The sequence below is a fragment of the Centroberyx gerrardi genome, chromosome 23, assembly GCF_048128805.1.
Source record: "Centroberyx gerrardi isolate f3 chromosome 23, fCenGer3.hap1.cur.20231027, whole genome shotgun sequence".
In the NCBI taxonomy this organism is placed as follows: Eukaryota; Metazoa; Chordata; class Actinopteri; order Beryciformes; family Berycidae; genus Centroberyx; species Centroberyx gerrardi.
Genome location: NC_136019.1, coordinates 20,152,053 through 20,173,197, shown reverse-complemented (window position 1 = coordinate 20,173,197; position 21,145 = coordinate 20,152,053). Strand labels below are relative to the sequence as shown.

Here is a 21,145-nt window from a genome sequence, read left to right as displayed (position 1 = left end):
GGTGGATACACAGTCCACCGCTCCATTCCTGTTAAGCACACATCTGCCTCCACATAGTGTGTGTGTGTGTGTGTGTGTGTGTGTGTGTGTGTACTGCCTCACAGTATATTTCCCTCCCTATGGGATGTTTAGATCAAAATTGTAGGTAACAGCGGCTGCCTCCCATGTCTTTCCTAGATATGTCCGGATGTTGAAGGCGTTTCTCATCATGGGGGGATGGGGGTGGGGTGGGGGGGTGGGGGGATGGGGGTGGGGTGGGGGGGTGGGGGGAAGCACTCTCAAAATTGCACGGACTGTCCCGAGGGGGGCGCTGCCATTACAGCTCAAAACAAGGTGACATATTTGGTACCGATTGGCCCAGAGGGGGGCGCATCATTTGCCGGGGAAAACATGTTTACCCTCTTTCTTTGGCCTCCTCTCCCCCTCTTCTTCCCCTTAATCTTTTGATCCGTAAGCCTTGCTCTCACTTCTCCAGCCTCTTCATCTCCATCTCCATCTTTCTACCTCCCCCCCTCCCTCATCCTTCCCTCGTTCCCTCCCTCCTCTCCTTGCGGTCCATCTGTGTGTTCGGACACGAGGCGTGAAGCCTTAATAACAGTCTAGCCCACAGTGGTTTGGCTAATCCAGTTACCTCAGATCTATAGCCGGGCCCATTCACCGTGGGGCTGCCAGCCCCACCTTTTGTTTCGGCTAATCCCATTGGCACAGCCTCGCCACACGCTACACACACACACCCAATCGCACATGCACACACACACACTCGCTTCCTATACAGATGCACATCAGAAGCATTCTTCAAAAGCGAAACATGCTTTTTTCCCTTATGGATTAAGAGCGGTTGACTGACACCTATTGCTGTGTAACATGATAAGTTAGTGGTGGGATAGGGGTTGGACGTTCAAAAACGCTGCTCCTATTTAACTTCCTTATCGTTTTCCAACACACCCTGTCAGTCAGCCTTCACTGAATATTGGTGGTGTGTTGCCATGCTCTGCGTGTTGCCATGATAAAACCTCTACGGCAGATTAACTCTTGTCTTGTTAATCGGTTACGGTGGTGTTGAAACAAGGCTTCCCATTGTCAGGACTGGAGATTTGACTTGTTTCCTACACAATGGGAATAGAGCAACAGTGCAGCTGGTAACTTCTACCATGTTGTGCGTATTGATAAGTTTCATATTGCGATATTGTGTTTTTGTGATTTCACAATTTCCCTACAAAAATCACCTACAGTGGGAGAAGACATACTTGCACTGGACTATTAAACAAAACCTAACCTCTATTACATATAACTCAGGAGGGGTGAAACAACCTGCGCATGTTATATTTTCATTCATTCAGTTCATAATACAATAAGGCAGTCATGTTATTAAAAATCATGTTAAAATTGAAATAAAGTTGCCTTTAACAACACAAATTTAGGCTAAGCTGCTTGTTTCTCCCAATGAAGACTTAAATAGATTTCTCTAAAAAGAGAGCTATACCGTTTTACTTTGCCATGATATTTGTATATAAGCTTATTGTATATAAGCAAGATATATTGATTGGTGAATTTTATTGTAGTCAGTGAGGTAGTCAGGAAGCAGGTATTCAGATTCTCGCTCCATCATGATGCATTATTCCTATCACAGTGTATTATGTAGGATAGATTAAGACATTCCTATATTGCAGTGACGCTTCATTTTCTCACAACACAAAAGTAATTCTGCCTTTATCCCACCACAGGGGCAGATCTCCGCATAAGAACCCATTCTTTCTGGTCTTCAGGGTCTGTCCCGGCTCTAAACATGTTGTTAACCACACAGACAGTGTGAAGCTAATAGATGAGCCGTCCCTGCGGGCCTTACAGCAGAACATGCTTTTCCACTCGCAGAGAAGGAAGGGGGCCTAGGTTAGAGCCCTGGGGAACACCGCAGCCTGCCATGTGATCAGTGTGCAGTTAACCGTACAGTCCATGTGTCTGCTGTAGAGGCGCTGGCCTAAGATAAGGACTGGACAAAGGATGAGCGGTGTGTGTGGGTGTAACTAACTAACTTACTTGATACTTTATTGATCCCCGTAGGGAAATAGTCTTTTCTCTTGCCCTCCTCCACAGGGAGGTCAGAGGTCAGAGTCACTGGAACCGGCAGGGATTCAACGTCTTGTTCAAGGACACTTCAGTAGTGCGGATATTTGTATGTAAAAATACACCCTCTATCAATCTAAATAACAAAATTGTGGATGTAATATAGAAGAGTGTCCCATCCCCTCTGTAGATTCACCCTGTTTGCCCAAATGAATTTCTGGTCTAGGGTGTGGTTTCTGGCTGGAAATGTTCTCCACACAGAAAGTAATAAATCACAACCTAAGAGCAAAATGCAAAACTGTCTTCTTAACAGCAGCAAGCGAGTGCTCCATTGAGAGAAAGCTGGACCCACCAACGATGATTGAACCTGCTGTGAAAAGATGATAAGAAGAAGAAATTTAGGTCGGAGGAGTGTGCATTTTACTGATTTCTGGGTAATGAAGTCCTTCAAACTTGCTTCAAACAAATTGAAGCAGTTGGGGCGTCCTAGTGGCTCAGTTGGCTTGGATAAGGCAGATACCATGTAACCCTGATGTTTTTTTTCCCTTGATCTATCTAATCAAGGCAAAAACGCCAAAGAAGTTAGCATCAAACATCAAACAGTTACCTCCTACTGCCACTTGTGGCCGCCAAAGTGCAACATTGTCCAGTGCAGCTTTAACCCAGGTCATCCAGTTGATGGATAGTCTCTTTAAGTACTAGCCCACCCTGCAGCCTCAAAATCTTGGCAGCAGTTGTGTGTGTGTGTATGTGTGCAGTGTTGTGTGTTTGTGTTCACATTCCAGTGTTTGTGCGTGTCAAAGGGTTACAATCTGAGGAAGCGCCTGGTCTTGGATGAATTAAAGGCCATTATCAACCAACAAGGCTGGTCATACATGTGAGTGGGGGGTTGGGGACATGACAGCTCACGGGGCTGCGAGGGGAAAAAAGGCGAAAAAAGGTCAGTCTATTCATCCGCATAGAAAGATCGCCTTGTTATGTAAGACCTTCCACTGTCTCTCTGGACCTCTCTTTCTTCTGTTCCCTCCTTCGCGGACGTGAGAGAGAGGAGAGCGAGACAAGGCAAGGTTGTCATCAGCGGCTTGGAGATCTTTGTTGATGTTTTGGTCGTTGTCACTGTCGGGAAGCCATGAAGTGAAGGAATTGGAATAGAATTCAATAAAATACAATAGAGGGTCAGAAGGCCAGAGCTTTGGTGTGGTGTCCATTCCACTGCCGCAGGCCACAGACAGGCTAATTGGTCAGATTGAGACAGTCAATAGCAGACAGTGCTTATTTTCCACATTAATTACCTGATTTATATTCCAAGCTAGCCTCTGCCATGCTGTTTCATTAGCGCAAATTACACTAATGGGAGCTACAACTTAACTGAATCCATTAAATTGACTTAAATTCAGTCTTTATTTACCGAGATGAACTTCACATTTGCATGGTTTCCTTGAAAAACGCATGCTTGGATCTCATTCAAAAGGAAATGATAAAAATATGTAGAGTATAATTCACATTTACATTGAATTAAAGTGGTCGGAGTTATAATAATAGAGGTTAATATGCAGAGACAGCTGTGATTACTGCTATGCATCAACCTCTGTATCTTTATGACATGCAGTATAGGAATTGTTGCTATCTTTTTAATCAAGTCTTCATTCTGCGCTGGAGTAATAATTCACACATGGCTGGCAGATAACAGCCAATGGGAACAGGACCCTGAAGCAATCTCATTGGTTGTCAACCCTTGGTTCTTTTTTCCCTCCCTGAATCTCCATCAAGTCACCTTCGACCCACCCCGTCACATCAAATGCACGACATTCACCTTGGCTTTACATGCACACACACACACACACACACACTCTGCCTCTATAATCCATCCTTCACTTGCTGTCAGAGTGGCATTGATTGACAGCTGCAGGTAATAACTGGATTTTAACCCTTTCAGCGCTGCTTCGGCTCATGGCAGGATGTAGGAAAACAGGGAAAGGATGTGTGCGGACAGTGTGTGTGTGTGTGTGTGTGTGTGTGTGTGTGTGTGTGTGAGGAGGTGTGCTAACCCAGCCCCTCAATAGAAAATATGGAAATGCGTAATGAGCCCATGTCTCTCTGCCCTCCAGCCCCCCCATCCCCCACCGCTTCTGCCCCGAGGCTGTGGTGAATAATCACCCCCAACCCCCCACCACCACCTCCCCTTAGCCTCCATCCATTATTCAATACCCCACAGTGTGTGTGTGGATGTGTGTGTGTGTGCTGTGTGTGTGTATACATGTACCTGTGTGGAGCCTATGTATGTTCATGTGTGTGTTGCATATTTCCTTGTGTTTGTATGCGTCTGTAGGCATGTGTATCTGTGTATGTACATGCTTATGCATGTCTGTGGGATAGAGTGTGTATGTGTGTGTGTGTGTGTGTGTGTGCATATCTATGAATGTCACCATTGGCTGATAGATGAAGGGGGTTGGTGGGACAAATGTCAGCCTCCCTCTGATTATAGGTAAGGCGTGACTCTCATCATAATTTAGCCTGAGTCTAAATTTGATTTTGTAGAGTTTATCACTACAATAAAGAGCAAAGACTGAGCAAAAATTTCCATAAATTTATTTGGAAGCCATATATTAAATGAATGAAATCACACCAGGAGAGCATATGGGACCAATTTTCCTGCTAAATTGATGGGATTTTACTTATATAATGTTTTTCAGCACTTGCAAGACAATTTAAGAGATTTACAAGAGATTATGTCCTCTAAAATGTTATTAATCTGTAAGTAAAGAGTTCATGATTGCCTGTTATGTCAGTAATTAAGACATTTAAGAGAGATTATATCCTCTAATATGTTACTATTCTGTAAGTAAATGGTTCAAGATTGCCTTTACTTACAGTAACATTCAATAGTAACTTCTGCTGTCACACATACAATCATTTTGTCAGAGTAGGAGTCACTTTTCCTAAATGGTGGATATGAAACTATCTAATAATATATCTAATAATGTCTGATAATTTATCAGACCAAAACAATAATATGTTGTCAGTCATCAGTCGTTGCTCCACTTTGTCCCTAGACGTTTAATTGGGGTTAGGGTTATGGGAATGGTACAGTGGAGAGCCTCTGGAGAAACAGATAAGATTAATATATTTTGCAGTGTGCGTATTCCGATCCCAATTGTTTTCTGATTGATGGCTTGGCCCTATTTGCCCTACCAACTCTCATTGTCTGCACTGTGAAACTCATTGTCACTGGATTACAACCCTGTCCTCTACATGCCTCTCTGTCCCCAGTCATCCTCTCATAGTCTTGTCCTTTGCTCTGAACTCACTGTTCTAACCAGTGGAATGACCCCTCTGTGAGACACACACACACACTGTAAAGCCTCACACTTCAGTACAGATCTTTAGTACAGAGTGAAAGAGAGAATGTCCCTTTCACTCATGATAAGGTCACTAAGAGAGCTGCTCATTGTTGGGAAACACAAAATCTTCCAAAATTCCTCCTAAAAACCAGCAAAATCTGGTTAAAATGACAATACTTCGAGTTGTATCTTTGTATCTGCGGATATAAAGACGGAGAAAGAGAAAGAGAGAGATACAGGAACCGTAATTGATTCATGGAACGGTCCACACAATCATCCTCTTGGGAGCAGCAGTGCTGACTCTTGGCTTTTTATAGAGGATCAGTAATAGAGAAACCTTATGGAGAGACAGATGGGGGGAGAGAGAGAGAGAGAGAAATGGATGGGCATGTAACCAAAGAGAGGACAGCAAGAGGGCATGGAGAGAGTAGGTACATCTTTCTTTTCTTTGCTGCAGAATGGGACAGACAGACTCACAAGGATGAAATAATTCAGCTACCCTTGGAGAACAAAGCTTGAAAAACCAACACATTTTGGCTGAAATAGCCAAATAGTTCCTAAGGAAAACCCGGACGAAGGCCACTACACCTGAAACATGTTGGTATTCATCAAACATTGGTATTCGGTAGGAACCCTGATGAATGCTATCACAGCCTAAAGGCCTTGGTATTCGTCAGGTGTTGGTATTTATGAGGTTTTGGTGTACCTCAGGAGCCCTAACAAAGGCTACAACCAAAATGCACTGATATTTGCCAGGTTTGGTGATCGTCAAGTTTTGGTGTTTATTAGGAATCCTGACGAAGGCCATTGCAGCCGAAACGTGTTGGTATGTGTCAGGTGTTGGTATTCATCGGAAATCCATCGGAAAATCGGAAAAGGCTGTTAGCTAAAGTGTGTTGATATTCGTCGCCAACTTCAACGACGGCTGTTACAGCCGAAACACGTTGATATTTGTCAGCTGTTGGTGTTTGTGAAGCGTTTGCATGCATTGGGTGTTGGTATTCAATGGGTGATGGTATTCAATGGGTGATGGTACTCAATGGGTGTTGGTATTCATTGGGTGCTGATATTCAATGGGTGCTGGTATTCAGTGGGTGTTGGTATTCATTGGGTGATAGTATTCAATGGGTGTTGGTATTCAATGGGTGTTGGTATTCATTGGGTGCTGGTATTCAATGGGTGTTGGTATTCAATGGGTGCTGGTATTCAATGGGTGTTGGTATTCATTGGGTGCTGGTATTCAATGGGTGCTGGTATTCATTGGGTGCTGGTATTCAGTGGGTGTTGGCATTCAATGGGTGTTGGTATTCATTGGGTGTTGATATTCATTTGGTGTTGGTATTCAATGGGTGCTGGTATTCACTGGGTGTTGGTATTCACTGGGTGTTGGTATTGTTGAGGAGGTGATTTCAACCGGAATGAATCGCTATTCATCAGGCGTTGGTATTCTTTAGGAATCTTGATGAAGGCTGTTACCGCTGAAATGCATTGATACATATTTGTAAGCCATTGGTATTCTCCAGGCTTTGGTATACCTCAGGAATCCTGATGAAAGCGATTACATCCGAAACACGTAGGTTTTTAACATAACTGTAAAGCTTCGTTCTCTGAGAATAGCTGAATCATTTAATTATTTCGGTTCGTTTTGACTCACACACCTCGGAAGAGCTACAATGTTGCAACAGATTGACACAATGACACACTAACAGTTAGATAGACAGACAGGAAGAAATCCCTCTGACCAATCTTATCACCCATCCCATCCAACCCCAAACAAGAGCCACTGATGTTAATTTCACTGCAGAGCTCCATCCAAAATAAGTGGCAAGAGAAAGAATAGGGACATTACATGCTTACCCTCCCCCTGCTGACACACACACATACACACACAAACCCAGCAGTGTGGGACCCCAGCGCAGCATTACATAACAAATATCTACTGGATCCATTGGGACTTCATGTTCCCTCTCATTATAGCCATACATCTCTAATAACACTTCTACCAAAGCATTTTCATTCCACAATATTTTATACCTGTTCTGAGAAAATGTGCTTCCCAAAATTCATAATCGCAATCCCATCCTCTAAAATGTTACTATTCTGTAATGAAAGGTCATAAGATACTGTAGGCTGTACAGTACAACTGTAGTTTCATGCCAAAATGCTATATCATTTTGGAAAAAAGTGAACACAGATTATATTCTCCAAAATTCTGTATGGAAAGGGGTCAAGATAGCTCACTCTTGTTTATTTTTGTTTTTAATATTTTGATTGTAAATGGAATTACAGTACATAGACACAATTTAAGAGATATTTATGAGAGATTATATCCTCTAAAATGCAATGTTCAAGATAGCGTATTACTTCAGGAATATTCAGTACTTTTACTTTGCAGGAGCAGGAGTCATTTTTTCAATTAGTGGATATGAAACTCCTTTTTGTTCTATATGTGAATGTGTGATGCTTGGCCCATGTTTTATTCTGTATGTACAAATACCCCCATATCATAATTCATCATCGGAATCAGATTTATTTCTTCTCCTGGTGACTGCGATGTCCGTGGTTTTTAAAAACATGTAGTCATTGCATAATCGCTCGGACCGCGATTCTTGAAAATAAACAGCAGCTGCAAGCTTAGCGCACACACACTCACACGCATACTCACACATACACACACACTTATCCATGCACCCATATGTAACACTCACATATGGTGCGGAAGATGATGGATGAGAGTGAGGAACTGACCAGATGTTCCCTCCTAGGGATTTACTGTCTAGAGTATAAATACTATATTCATCCTTTCATAAGCAGATCCATCCATCCATTCACAGGTAGATATTACAGCATGTTGTTGACCTAAGCTGCACGTGGAAACAAATCTGTATTATCTGTCATGTATCAAACTGTTAGAAGCTGTGATGCAACGAGGGTTTGACCGATACTGATGAGGCTGATATTTTTGGATGGAAGCATTCTGATTTTCTGCCAATATTCAATATCTTTGACCATTTTCATGCCAAAAAATCAGTTCAATTTCCCCCTGAATTGTATTCTTAACAGGGCAGAAAAGCCTCTGAAACAGCATTTAGATCATCATGGGACACTAAAACTCTCCATTAAAAACAATAACTAGAAGGGCACTCGGAGAGCGCAGAAGGTTCGTGCTATTATTGCTTGTTTGTGAGTCGGATCCGGATCTGCTCCAAAATTTTATGGGTTCTTCCTTGACCCATGCTACACCCTTCCACGAATATTCATGAAAATCGGGCCAGTAGTTTTTCTGTAATCCTGCTAACAGACAAACAAACAGACAAACAAACAAACAAACGGCACCGAAAACATAACCTCCTTGGCGGAGGTAATAAGGATTATATATATATTAATAAAACATATTCATGCATACTTGTGTAGAATCTGATCAAAATGTGGCATTAGAATCAGCTCAGGTTAGACAACCAGTGTAGCATTGATCAATTCTACAATAAATATGTAATAAATCAAACTGCATCATATCAGAGGTGGACAAGGCTGATTGGCTGATACCTGATTATGAATAAAAGGTCAGTATTGGCCCAATATATCAGTGTAACCTTAGATACAGCCATGGCCAGATGATGCAACAAGCCTCATAAAGCCTATAAATCCTTTGGGGCAGGACGGGTGGTTTTTGATTAACAGGTTGGCTGAACACTAATCTGTTCCTGAGATATGGAAGAATTTCTCCCTGCCCAACTCTGACTGTGGTCTAAACCTGCTCCAGGCTGGAAGAGCTCCAGAGATCAGTTTTCTGGATCATGACAATATCCTTGACAGCCACATTATATATGCACACACATAATTATATATGAAAAAATCATTCATTCATTCATCTATATATTAAATAATAGTTATTATGAGTATATATAGTATATATAAGCGAAAACTAGTTTTAAGTACAAAGAAGAAGTGAAAGTGTTTGTATGTGTGTGTGTGTGTGTGTGTGTGCGTGCGCTGGCTCAATTCCCCCTATTGTTTCTCCTTATCACAAAGGTCTGATTCTGGGTCAGCAGAAAAGATTCCTCTATTTCTGTCCAGATAATCCCTGTGTGTGTGTGTGTGTGTGTGTGCATGTGTGTGTGTGTGTGTGTGTGTGTGTGTGTGTCAGGCGCAGTGTGCTAATACCTCCAGCACGTTACTCACTAATCCACTCAGAGTAGTCAGGACTGTCTTGCACTTGCGCCTTGTCCCCCCCATCTCACACACACACACACACATATACACACTTCCCTCCCGGGTTGGACACTGGGAGTCGTACGCACTTTTGGATATATTTCACCCTGGGGTGCCTCTGGACTGTTTGGGAGCACCCATGAGCGCAGGCATGGTGGTGGGAGCGGCAGGCCAGGTAAGCTGTGGCTAAGCTCAGATGGAGACACTCCGACTTGGTCGATGGGTCGCTCTATTCTGACCCAATGTGGGCGGTGCAATAGACTCCGATCGCATCTATGTAGCGGTCCGCTGGTACAAAGATTAGACTAAGAAATATAAGCTTCGCATTTATTTATGTGAGTCGTGTATTTTTTGCTGCTTTGGTATTTCCTTTCATAATGTTAACGTCAGTGAGTTTCAGTGAGGAAATGGATGACGGCTCAAGTCGGCTGGTCCACTTCTGGACACATCTTCGATATTAACCCTTCCTGCACTTTCACAATGTTTCAGGTAGCTGTAGGAATTGCAGTTTAGGCTTTCCAAAATACAGTGTTTCTTGTTCATGTCTGAGTTAATGTGTGATTTTCAAACGTATGTTTAAATATCTAGAGATACTTTGATATGTAGTTTCTCAAATACGTATGAATTCATGTCACCTGCCTTTTTGTAGGGACATCATTGAAGAAATTGGACCAAGCGACACAAAATCACGTCAGAGTGTGTGTCTTTGGAATTGTTAATGTGGCTAGCTAGCAAGGGCTAATTAGGTAGCATTAATACAAAATAAACAGAAAAAACTGAATAAAATGACTTCAGAGCTTACCCCAAAGATGGATGAAACCGTTCTTCAAGCATTGTTTTTGAGACATTAATTCCTGTAGTCTTTCAAATAGATTTTAGAGAACTGGGAAGCTTTGAATGGCCGGAATCAACTTCTTGTCCATTTTGCACTTCTCAGGCGGAACTATTGTTCATGAAATGAAATCACATTGGTAGGGTGTGGAAATCTGATTGGCTGTTGACGGCCGACGACCATGAAAAGTTCAGCTGTGGCCGACTTTTCTCAGCCGACAAGCTTGTTGAGCGTCCGCACATCGGTCGAGTTTCCCTGGTCGCTCAGTTCTATAAAAAATGAATGAACTTCTGGTGACTTGGTGATTGTGTTCGCAGTGTGAACGCATGGAAAGACTCAAGAGAAGCAATCCAAGACCATCAGCAGCTCGTATTTACGCTAAATCCAATATGGCATGAATGGGGTGTAACCCTCTGCATCCGAACGCACCCAAAATCTCTGGTTCCTATGCAGGAGATCGTAAAACTGAAAGCAGGACCGCAAAATGTTCTTGATCCACCAAATGGTTTGTTGTGACAAATAACAATTGGACATGAGCTGGTTTTCATCAGGTGTGTTCGAGACAGTAATCATAAGGGGTTATTGATAAAACCCATCGATCCTCATCCAGCACCAGTGAAAGAGGTGGATGTGCATATCACTTTATCTTATTCAGTCCTATGGTCTTTGGTCTAATTGCCGCTAATGAATTTCACTGAGATGTGCAGTCTTTCTGTTCGAAGCACTTAAAATGAATGCTCTCTCTCTCTCTTTCTCTATGTGGGACGTCTCATTAAAGTGTGTCAGTCCAGAGTGTTGTGGGCGCCTCGCAGGGCTTTCTCTCCTCTCTCTCAGAGGGAAACCGCTTCGTTGTCCCAGGTTTTTCCCCCTAATCCCCCTCATAACCAGGATCCCCTGCTCTGTCTTTTCACACCGGATTATAATCTCAGAGGCTCATTAGCAAAAGATTTATTAGACAAAAGCTATAAGGCTTTAACCAGGTCTTTGCATCAGCGTAACACTTTACTTCAAGTGGTGCTCGTAAGGCATTATAAGCACATTGTGAGTGCATGATAATTATTAGAATCAGAGCAGTGATGTGCAAAAAAATAAGGGATTGAATACGTTATGGGGCAACTGTATAGTTAATGACATGATATTGAACTGAATGTAATTTTCTGGTGTTTTTCTGAATATATTAAAGAAATGTTTTTCTATGTTTAGGTTTATAATCTGCTTGTACCCACAGTAATTCTTATACATTCTCTAATTGTGCTAAACACTAGGGAGGGAAATTATCATGAAATGAAAATATTCCTCATTTTGCTCAGCCCCTAAAATCCCCTTGAGGACCCCTTGGGGCCCCGGACCTCACTTTGAGAACCAAAGTACCATACAGTATTTACAGTGTACATTGTATTCTAGAGGGGGATTGATAGCCTGTATAACTGTATTGAGTGAGCACTCCACCTAGGGGCAGATCTGGGTAACTGTGTGTGTTGGTGTGTGTGTGTGTGTGTGTGTGTGTGTGTGTGTGTGTGTGTGTGTGTGTGTGTGTTTGGGGGCGGAGGGGTATGGCTCCATTCAAGATTTATTTACATACACCCGTCTAATGTCACTGTAGTGGGTGAATGGTCGAGCGCAACTGGGGCGTGTTAAAGGGGAACTGTACATACATGTGTGTGTGTGTGTGTGTGTGATGATGAATAATGCGTGGAGCAGTGAGGGGGGGCCGGCGATGGATGATGTCATCAGCGCCTCAGGGGAATTCTGGGACGGCTCATTTGGGTTGGGTGGGTGGGGCGCTGATGAATCGACTCCCCCCCCCCCCCCCCCCCCTCTCTCTCTCTTTCATTCTCTCTATTGCTCGCTCTTTTGTGTCCAATATCACAAGACTATGACGAGATGTGGATGCTTGATTGTTTCATTTATCACATCAAATACATTCAAATAATGGTGGAGGGGAGGTATTATGCACCTGCTTATTCAGACACACACACACACACACACACACACACATACACATGCACAATCTCGTCACTTTGAGCTGTTTTTGAACATGTGTGCACGTACACCGTATGTGTGTGTGAGTTCATTAGGTGAGGGCAGGTTGTGCTAATGAAACCCATGGGGATGGGTTATCCGTCACACACACACACATACACAAACACACACTCCACCCATGGAGCGCCCTTCTTCCGCCTTCCCTCCCTCCACTGTCGCCGTTGACTACGCCCCACAGCCTTGTTGCTAGGCGATGGGTAACCAGGGCGATGGAGAGCGGCCGCTACATAGTGGGTTAAGGTGTGTGTGTGTGTGTGTGTGTATTACTACAACTGATTAAAGGTGTTATACTTAGTTTTAGGCCAGTTATTGAGTGCTGAATATGGCAACCACAATATCATCATCATCCTCCTTTTCAACAACAACAGCAACAATACCTGACATAATGGAAGCATTTTGTCATGTAATAAACATATAAAATTATTATTATTATTATTTCAATTATTATTTGTCCCTCGGGTGCGTTCAGATGAGTGTGTGAGTGACTGTTAAACTGGTAAATTGCTAAATTGGTCCATTGTTGTGTGTGTTGGGTTGACACTATCTGTGTAAATGTAGCAGCAGGCACATTACAGCTCAATCTTACCAGCATCACAGTCATTTGGGCTGCTATGGCAATAAATTAGAGACCCTACCCCCTGTGGACCTATACATGGACACACACACACACACATACACACACAGTATACATACACCTTCCCCAACCCCCAGTGATTCCCCATGCTGACATGTCAGAGGTGAGGGATTGTGTTTAAGTGGTTGGGTGGAACCTCCATTCATGATAATACATAGCATATACCCCCCACAATGGAAACAATTAATACTCTAACCCTCCATTTGTACGCGCTACATATGTTTGTAATCACATTAAAATGCAGATTTTGACTGAGACAATGGCTGAGCTCTATAATGATGAATGTGTTATTTATATGGGAGATGATAGTGAGAGAGGCTAAGGCGTGGCTGGGTTAGCGGTGCCTCTTTGTCTGCGCTGCACCCCAAAGGACCCTCATGTCTTGGGAAACAAGCGCACCTACGGGGTAGTAGAGGGGTGTTTGTGTTGCTTGTGGCGTCGTTCTGTCTGGTGTGTGTGTGTTCATTAGAGGTGTGAAGATGAGTCACATACAGCTGCAAATTTTCCTTTCTGTCTGTCATCCTGTGTAACCATCATAGAAGCAGGCGGTGCATTTCTGCTGCGCTGTTACTCCACCACTATGCTGGAATTCATACTTTTGTGTACTTTTCCATTGCTCCAGTTGAATTTAAAGGTGCTACGTGTAGTGTTTTAATGTCAATAACTCATTGCCACATTGATTTTTACACAATAGTATAATTACTGTAAATAAACAAGACCATTGCAAAGAAGACTGGCACCCTCTACCGGCCTCTACGCTGCATTTTACATTGTGTTCCAGTGGGTCAGATTTGGCAGGAAATCAGCTGGATTGCTTTACGGCACAAAAAAGGAAAGATAAGTAATAAACAACTTTATTGCAGTTCCACTATTCTGACTGCATAGTTTCTACTTCATGTTAGCTTACCTGGTCAGAATCGGCTCTTACCCTTTTTCTTACTCTTCAAAACAAGTACACCCAGAGCGACGCCAGGGAGGGGAAGGGGGGACAAGTAGTAGCATCGTCTTTGCGACAGAAAGCAACAGGGTTTATGGGAAATGTGGTTTTAATGTTGAAAGAAACTAGCAAACTAACAAAACCACTGCTGCGAGATAGAGGCTACCAATTGTCTCTACCATGGTCTCATTTGTTTAGATTATACATGACATATTGATGTTTAAAATGCTACATGTTGCACCTTTAATATGCCCAAGTGCTGGGATTGTTGGTTGGTATGTGTATATAACCCCCTTATGCTGTTTTCTTATTTATATCCTATTCTTCTTTGATGTACCCTTTTACTATTTCCTGCTGCAACGGCCCAATCTCTCCAGGGGGCTCATTAAATTTTCATCTATTCTAATCTAATTTAGAGGGGATTGTTGGGAAAATACTAATGCAGGATCGTGTCAGAAAGGGTGAAGGGTGGGGTTAGTGTGTAGAAATTAAGCAACAAGCCACGAGAGGCCGGGGCTTAAAATGATTGTAGAACAGCTAAGAGGCGTTAAATAGAAGCAACACCAAAAATGTCACCTTGCCATGGTCAAGCTAATATTTAATCAATCAGTGACAACAGGTTTCGGTTAACAGTGATTTTAGAAAAGTGAACAGGGATTGTTAGGCATAAAACCCTCTTAGCTGTTTTAAAATAACTGTAAATCAAATAACTGTAATGAACTGTCATGGCCTGGAGTGGCTTATTGCTTTTATAAAACTACAGTAACACAGTAATGACAAAAGAACGCAAATGTTCGAGAAATCTTTTATTTTTGAAGATGATATAATTATATAATTAATAATTTTCTGCTGAGCAGTATAGTCCTAGAACAGTAGCCAAACAAAGAGGTTGCAGAGCGACACATTGATTTCTGTTTGAACGGTGACTTTCGGTTAGAGCATTAATATTTAAATGAACTGTTTGGTCAAAGGCATGCGTTTATATAATGTATTATTATATATCATCACTGTTATTCAGGTCAAAAGTGTGTGTTAACGTGGCTCAGCCAATCAGAGCTGAGGAAGGCAATTATCAGCTTTTACGACTGTTTCTAAGTAATCAACTATGCAGATGATGTTAACTAAATATTCCCTCTCTGTTTCTTCTCTTCTAGGTAAGTTCAAATGGACTGGGGCAAACCTTGGGACCAGGGGCTTATTGTAGGTACTGTTGAACTGTTTCTAATGCATCACTGATAGGATGCAGCCGGACCTGCTCTTGGTTGTATAGATTTGAACTCTTGTATAAGCACATCTCCAGCTGAGTAGTAAAAGCTGTGTGTGTGTGTGTGTGTGTGTGAGACTGAGTCTGTATGTGAAGTGATGCTGTGTGCTGCACAGTTCTTGTCAAGGCAGCCAGATGGCCCTCAGGGTTAATCCATCACTACTGTCTTCATCCACACACACACACACACACACACACACGCACACACACACACACACACACACACACACACACACACACACACACACACACACACACACACACACACTCATGTTGTTTACTCTCACATTAGCAGTGACCTCAGTTATATATTGCAGTATCTATATCTGAGGTCAGGACTCGCACTCCTTGATAAGACCAATGATCTGTGTCCCATATTACCAAACCAGCACAATCTGTGGATTTAGACAGTGTGGTAATGTGATGGACGAGTTGTATGGCATGACGCAATTTGTTTTCTAGAGGATCCGGTAGTTACCAGCAGATTGGAGATAAACCTCAGAGTGCTGATGAAACAGACAGGGATCAGGCAGATTTTGACAAATTGAAGACATTAGCGCAAAACAATGGCAGGACGTCTAGGGGGAAAAGGGATGAACGCAACTATTTAAGTAAACTTAATATGGATTTCTCTACTGACAGTAGCAGAAAATAGACCAGAATGCAATGGACCAACAAAGGGTGTGACTCGCTTTTTTTCGACTGCAAAAACTGTCGCTCAACTATCGCTATCACTCTTTCTACCTACATGTAAAACCCACAGCTGAATGGAAAGTTCATGTCCCTTGTCTCAAAGTTGTCTAAAGGCATTCTGGGAAATGCTGGAAATTACTAAATGAAGAAGTAGATGAGGCAGATTGAGGAAAAGTGGAACACCAAAAAGTACAAGACTCCTGGAATGCACTGAATGTCACAGATTGATGATTTATGACAAGGTGGAATTAATAATTTTCATATAAATAAGTGTCCCTTTTGCTACTCTTGATTGCTATTTGATAGAACCCAATAGTGATGGCTACTTTTTGCAGTGTACAAAAATGAAATGGACTCAGCTCAGGCTTGCACTCGAATTTTAGACTTTTGTGTTAGGCCAGTCCCAAGTCTGGCTCTACTATTCAGTTGTTTTGATAGTGACGTCTTTTCTCTTGACGCTCGTAACATGTGCGACCCGTTAGCATGTTGATATGTTTCTCCTAATCGTCTTTCATGGCCAGCCCTCCTCTCTGACCTAATTACCTGAGCTGAGTAGCCCTCTAAGGTCAGGGGTCACCGCACTGTCAGGGTCATACACTACTGACCAAGAAGAGGAGGTGTTGAATTATACTTGTTCGAAGTAAAAAAATGTGTGAGTGCTTGTGTATGTACGTACTAGTGTGTGTTTGTGAGAATATGTAGGAGGATGCGTAAGGAAGGTATAAGCAGCTGTAGGCTCTTTAATCACTTTGAGACCCTCAGCAGATTACTAGTATAATACTAACACCTCTTCCTCCCTCCCTCCCTTTGTTAGTCAGGATTTGGATGGGATTAGTTAACCAGGCAGACTGAGCAGAGCAACCTTTCTTAGTACTGCTGCTGTAGGTTAGACCAGGACTTGCACTGACGGAGCATAAAACACACAAATGTTTTATGGATTCCCATATGTACACATTAAATGCGACTGTATGTGTTTGCTTGAGAACTTTTAATTAACAAAAATGGTTCGATATAGTTTCAGGAAATGGTTCTTTGGACTTGTACCACAGCAGAACCCTTTAAGAACTCTTTTAGAAAGGTTCTCTATAGCACCGTGCTCAAATGCTTCTACATAGGATCTAAATGGTGTTGTAAAGAACCATTTACGAATGCATGAAATGCTCCAAACGAGCAGTTGACCAGCAGTAAAGCAGCTTTTTAAGACCAACACTGGCAAGTCATTCTGCCCTCTATATAGGAACCGCTACCCTACCCAATGGACTCTTCATGAACCCTACTTTTTCTGGGTGTATTGCTGACATTCATGCATGTCTGCAGCTTCATTGCTTCGGCAGTGCTCCTTGTAAATGGTTGTTTTATTGCTGCTGCTTGCCTACAGCAGCTCTCAATGGGCTGTGAGATTAATGTGCATGCTTTGACTGTACGGACCTGTAGAAGCGCCGCTGTGCGAGCGATTGAATGGTGATCTATAAATTCTGCGAGATGCAAACACAGGCAAGGATTTATGCACTCTTACACACATTGTGAGCTTAGAATTATAGGGTTCTATCTGACTTGTTTTTGATTGAAATTGAGTTATCCACATATTTGTGATTTTTGAATGTTACTATGTGCTTGTGTGGTGTTATTTGTTTTTTAAAAGAACCTTTTGGGGTTAAATATTTAAAAAGAAGGTGCGTAAGAGTTTTGCCACCTGAGATGTCAAATCTTCCCTCCTTGACTCTACCTAGACCCAATTTCTGTACAAACCAGTGTTGTAACATTTTCAAAATCATGCAAGGAAATAGCAGTTACAACTATATTTACCCCTGTCTTGTTGGCCTTCTCTTTGACACCCCCAGAACCATTGGCCTTTCTAATGTTAACCCCCATTCAGCAACCACAGCATTTTCATAGAGGGTTAATAAACTCATCCCATCCACCCCAGCCATGAAGTTTACTCTGATCTGACCATTAACTCAGTGTCAGGCTGCTTCCTCTTCCCCCTCAACATGGTAATCCCACTCCTGCCACTAAGTACCCCCCTGGGGGCTATAGATCCCCTAGTCAGCACTCTCCAAATCTTCCAATCTAAATGCCGCTCCATATACAATCTGTTTTATGTACTTCAGGATGTGTAGACTGCTGGTATTTGCATATGCTATTACATAAAAAAGCTGACTCTGGTGTGATGGGAGTGGGTGATGTTGAATTGTAATGACGGGCCAGGCCATGAGGTGGCGCCATGGGATTGAAAACTGAAAGGGGTGAGGCCATGGAAAAGATGTAGCAGTCACTAGATGCTTACATACAGTGTTAAGGGAGAGGTGGAATATAGAGAGCGGTGCACAAGGTGGATGTTGCTGCCTGTCTAAAGAGTATTACATATCTATTGCAACATGACAATAGTACAATATGATGCTGATCTCTGAAACATATAAATCGATGATGATTGGCTGGGTATGCTGCATTACACTCTGGATTGTAGACATTGCTGTTATTGTCAGTGAATAGATACTGTTGCATTCCTTCTGTACTTCTTGACAAATAATTTCTAGCATCAAACATACACACATAATCCTTTGGTGACTTTTCAATGCCTTGCCCAGGCAGCATCATTTCAGCACCATGGACAGGGATTTGTATGCAAAGAGGCACCGAGCACTGTCACATTCACTTAAGGTTGTTTTAAAATCAGTAGCTACAGTAGTGAATGCATATGGGGGTTTTCACATTAGCCCTCCCTCTTAGTCAGACCTTCTGTCTATGCCTTATATAAGGTATATACTGTATTGTACTGTATTGACTGGGACAAACCGTGGAGCTATGAGGTCAGATGAGAAGGATGGAGCTTTTAGATGTTAACTAATAATGGAAGCAGTTAGCGTTCAGTGGCCCCTTGGTTTAATTAAATTTGTTTGATTGGTTTGGTTCTACCATTCTTATCTCACTCTTTCTTCCACTGTATCCACCTCTCCACCTCTCCACCCTCTCGCTCTCTCTCTCTCTCTCTCTCTCTCTCTCTCTCTGTCTCTTTGTCAGACATCAGTGATGACAGAAGTGTTGGGTAAATCTGATGCCAGATCATGCAATATTTTCCATCTCTGCTATGCAGACCCATTGTGTCATGCACGTGGGGACACAATACAGCTGACATGTACATGAAAATGTCTGAAAGCTGTAATATACATCTAAATAACAATGGTAAGCATTCGACTGCTGTGTATTTGCTGATGCGGTTTGACCATTTTCATGACTATGAGCTAAAAAGTGTAAGCATCAGAAAAAACTGACATTCCTGTGTTGTGTGTGTGTGTGTGTGTGTGTGTGTGTGTGTGTGTTCGCTCCGGAGCTGTGAAATCTGCCGTAGCAGCTCCCAGTCATCAAGACAGACTGTACCATTTCCACCCAATGCTGGGGGGAGGGTGGGCTGGGCAAAGACGCCGACTGATGTCCGATTGGCACCCCCTCTCACTTCTCTGAAGGTGGTACCTTCCTCTCTCTTTTTCCAAAGGACACTGAGTGGTGCTTTCGTTTCCCCTCCCACCTATCGTTTTCTCTGACTCCTTCCCCTCTCCTCCTTCTCTGCCACCCCCCCCCCTCAACCACCACCCACCCCCTCGGTGCATGATTAGTGGGGAAGTCGTGCATTCGGATGATTGGAGTCCAAATCTGAGGCTTCCCAGCTTCCCGTAGCATCTGCTGCCACCTCTGCAGCTCCAGGGGGAAGGGAGGGGTGGAGCTCTGTCCCTGTCTCTCTCTCTCTCTCTCTCTCTACTCTTCCATCCTATTGGTCTTGTATCTTACCTCTGGTGGCGTGTATTGGCCCACCCACCCCTTTTCTCTCTCCTTCTACCTCTCTCTCTCTCTCCCTCTCTATTTCTCTCTCTCTCTGTCAGATGCAGTTTTCCAGGCAGTGGGTAGGGAGGCTTGGACCAGACACTCACACTCCCTCTATCAGTGAAGGGAGCGGGTGGGTTAGAGGCATAGACAAGGATAGTAGCGCTGCCTCTATCCTCTCCTTCCTCTTCGTGCCTTCCTCCTGTACTTTTTCTGCAGACGATTTGTCCTTGGGCAAAAAAACAGAAAGTCACCTGGCAGGAGAAGAGCTTGTTTCCTTAACCGTCGGATGGCTAGCCTCTCTGCGAGTCAGGCGAGCTTTGTGAGAAGATTTCTCAAAGTGGTCTGGTAGATTTCGTTCCCTTTTTTCTTCGGGCGGGAAAGGTGCGAGGCGAGAGTGGGCAGCCATGGCGCACGCCGCGGCTCACCTTAAGAAGGCCCGGTCGGAGATGGAGCAACCTCCGGACCTGAAGGCTCTGGAGAAAGCGAGGGAGAGGAGGAGGCGTTCCCGGGAACGGGCCGAGCGCAAGCGCAAGGTACTGGGAAGACTGGGTAGACTGGAATAGACTCACTGACATCACCCACCTATCCATCCCTTCCCGCTGGTGCTGGAGTCGTACTGCTTCTGATCATCCCTCCACATCATCATCATCATCATCAAAGCGTCACCTCACCATTTAGGAATGAAGAATACTTTTCGGGGATATCATGTCATCATCAAGGATTGTCCGTGTCACCACCTCCACTACCTTCACCTCATCCTTCATCATCATCTACAGCGGTGGTTCTCAACCATGTTCCATCGAGGGTGAAGAGTGTTCAGGTGTTCATTCGAACCAAACACTGATTTTTCACTGATTAGCACACCTTCAACCAGAGAGGGAGGAACTTGTTCACGGAATCAGCTGCTGAAATGAAAACCTGAACACTCTTCGCCTTCGATGGCTCGTGATTGAAAACCATTGATCTACAGCACATAACTGTGAAAGACGTCATCATACCACTGTTATCCATTGTCCATCTTCTCACCTAACGAAACACCAATCACTGTAACCTACACAGCCATAATGATAGATTCCCACCATGATCAATGCTCCTCCTGATGTACGATCACATGTACCTTTGACCGATCTTTGTCAGAGTGGTGGCATTTTCATCCGTCAGTCCATTCCACTCATCATTCTGTCGCCATGCACCTGCCACAGTATTATAAATGACCATTGTTCAAGTCATCAGTCACTCTCCGGGCTGTCCCCAACCTTTCTTGGGTGGGCGCCACCCTAACATTCCATGTCCCATGTCCAGA

The 21,145-nt window shown here is 43.3% G+C and overlaps 1 protein-coding gene across 1 annotated transcript in view; it reads left to right on the top strand.

Moving 5' to 3' along the window:
- Positions 1-20,246: 20,246 nt before the first annotated feature.
- ank2b (ankyrin 2b, neuronal) overlaps positions 20,247-21,145 on the top strand; it is a 116,949-nt gene continuing 116,050 nt past the window's right edge. The window contains exon 1 of the mRNA XM_078281767.1: positions 20,247-20,375. Coding sequence (XP_078137893.1) covers positions 20,247-20,375 — 129 coding nt within the window. The remainder of the gene's footprint in view (positions 20,376-21,145) is intronic.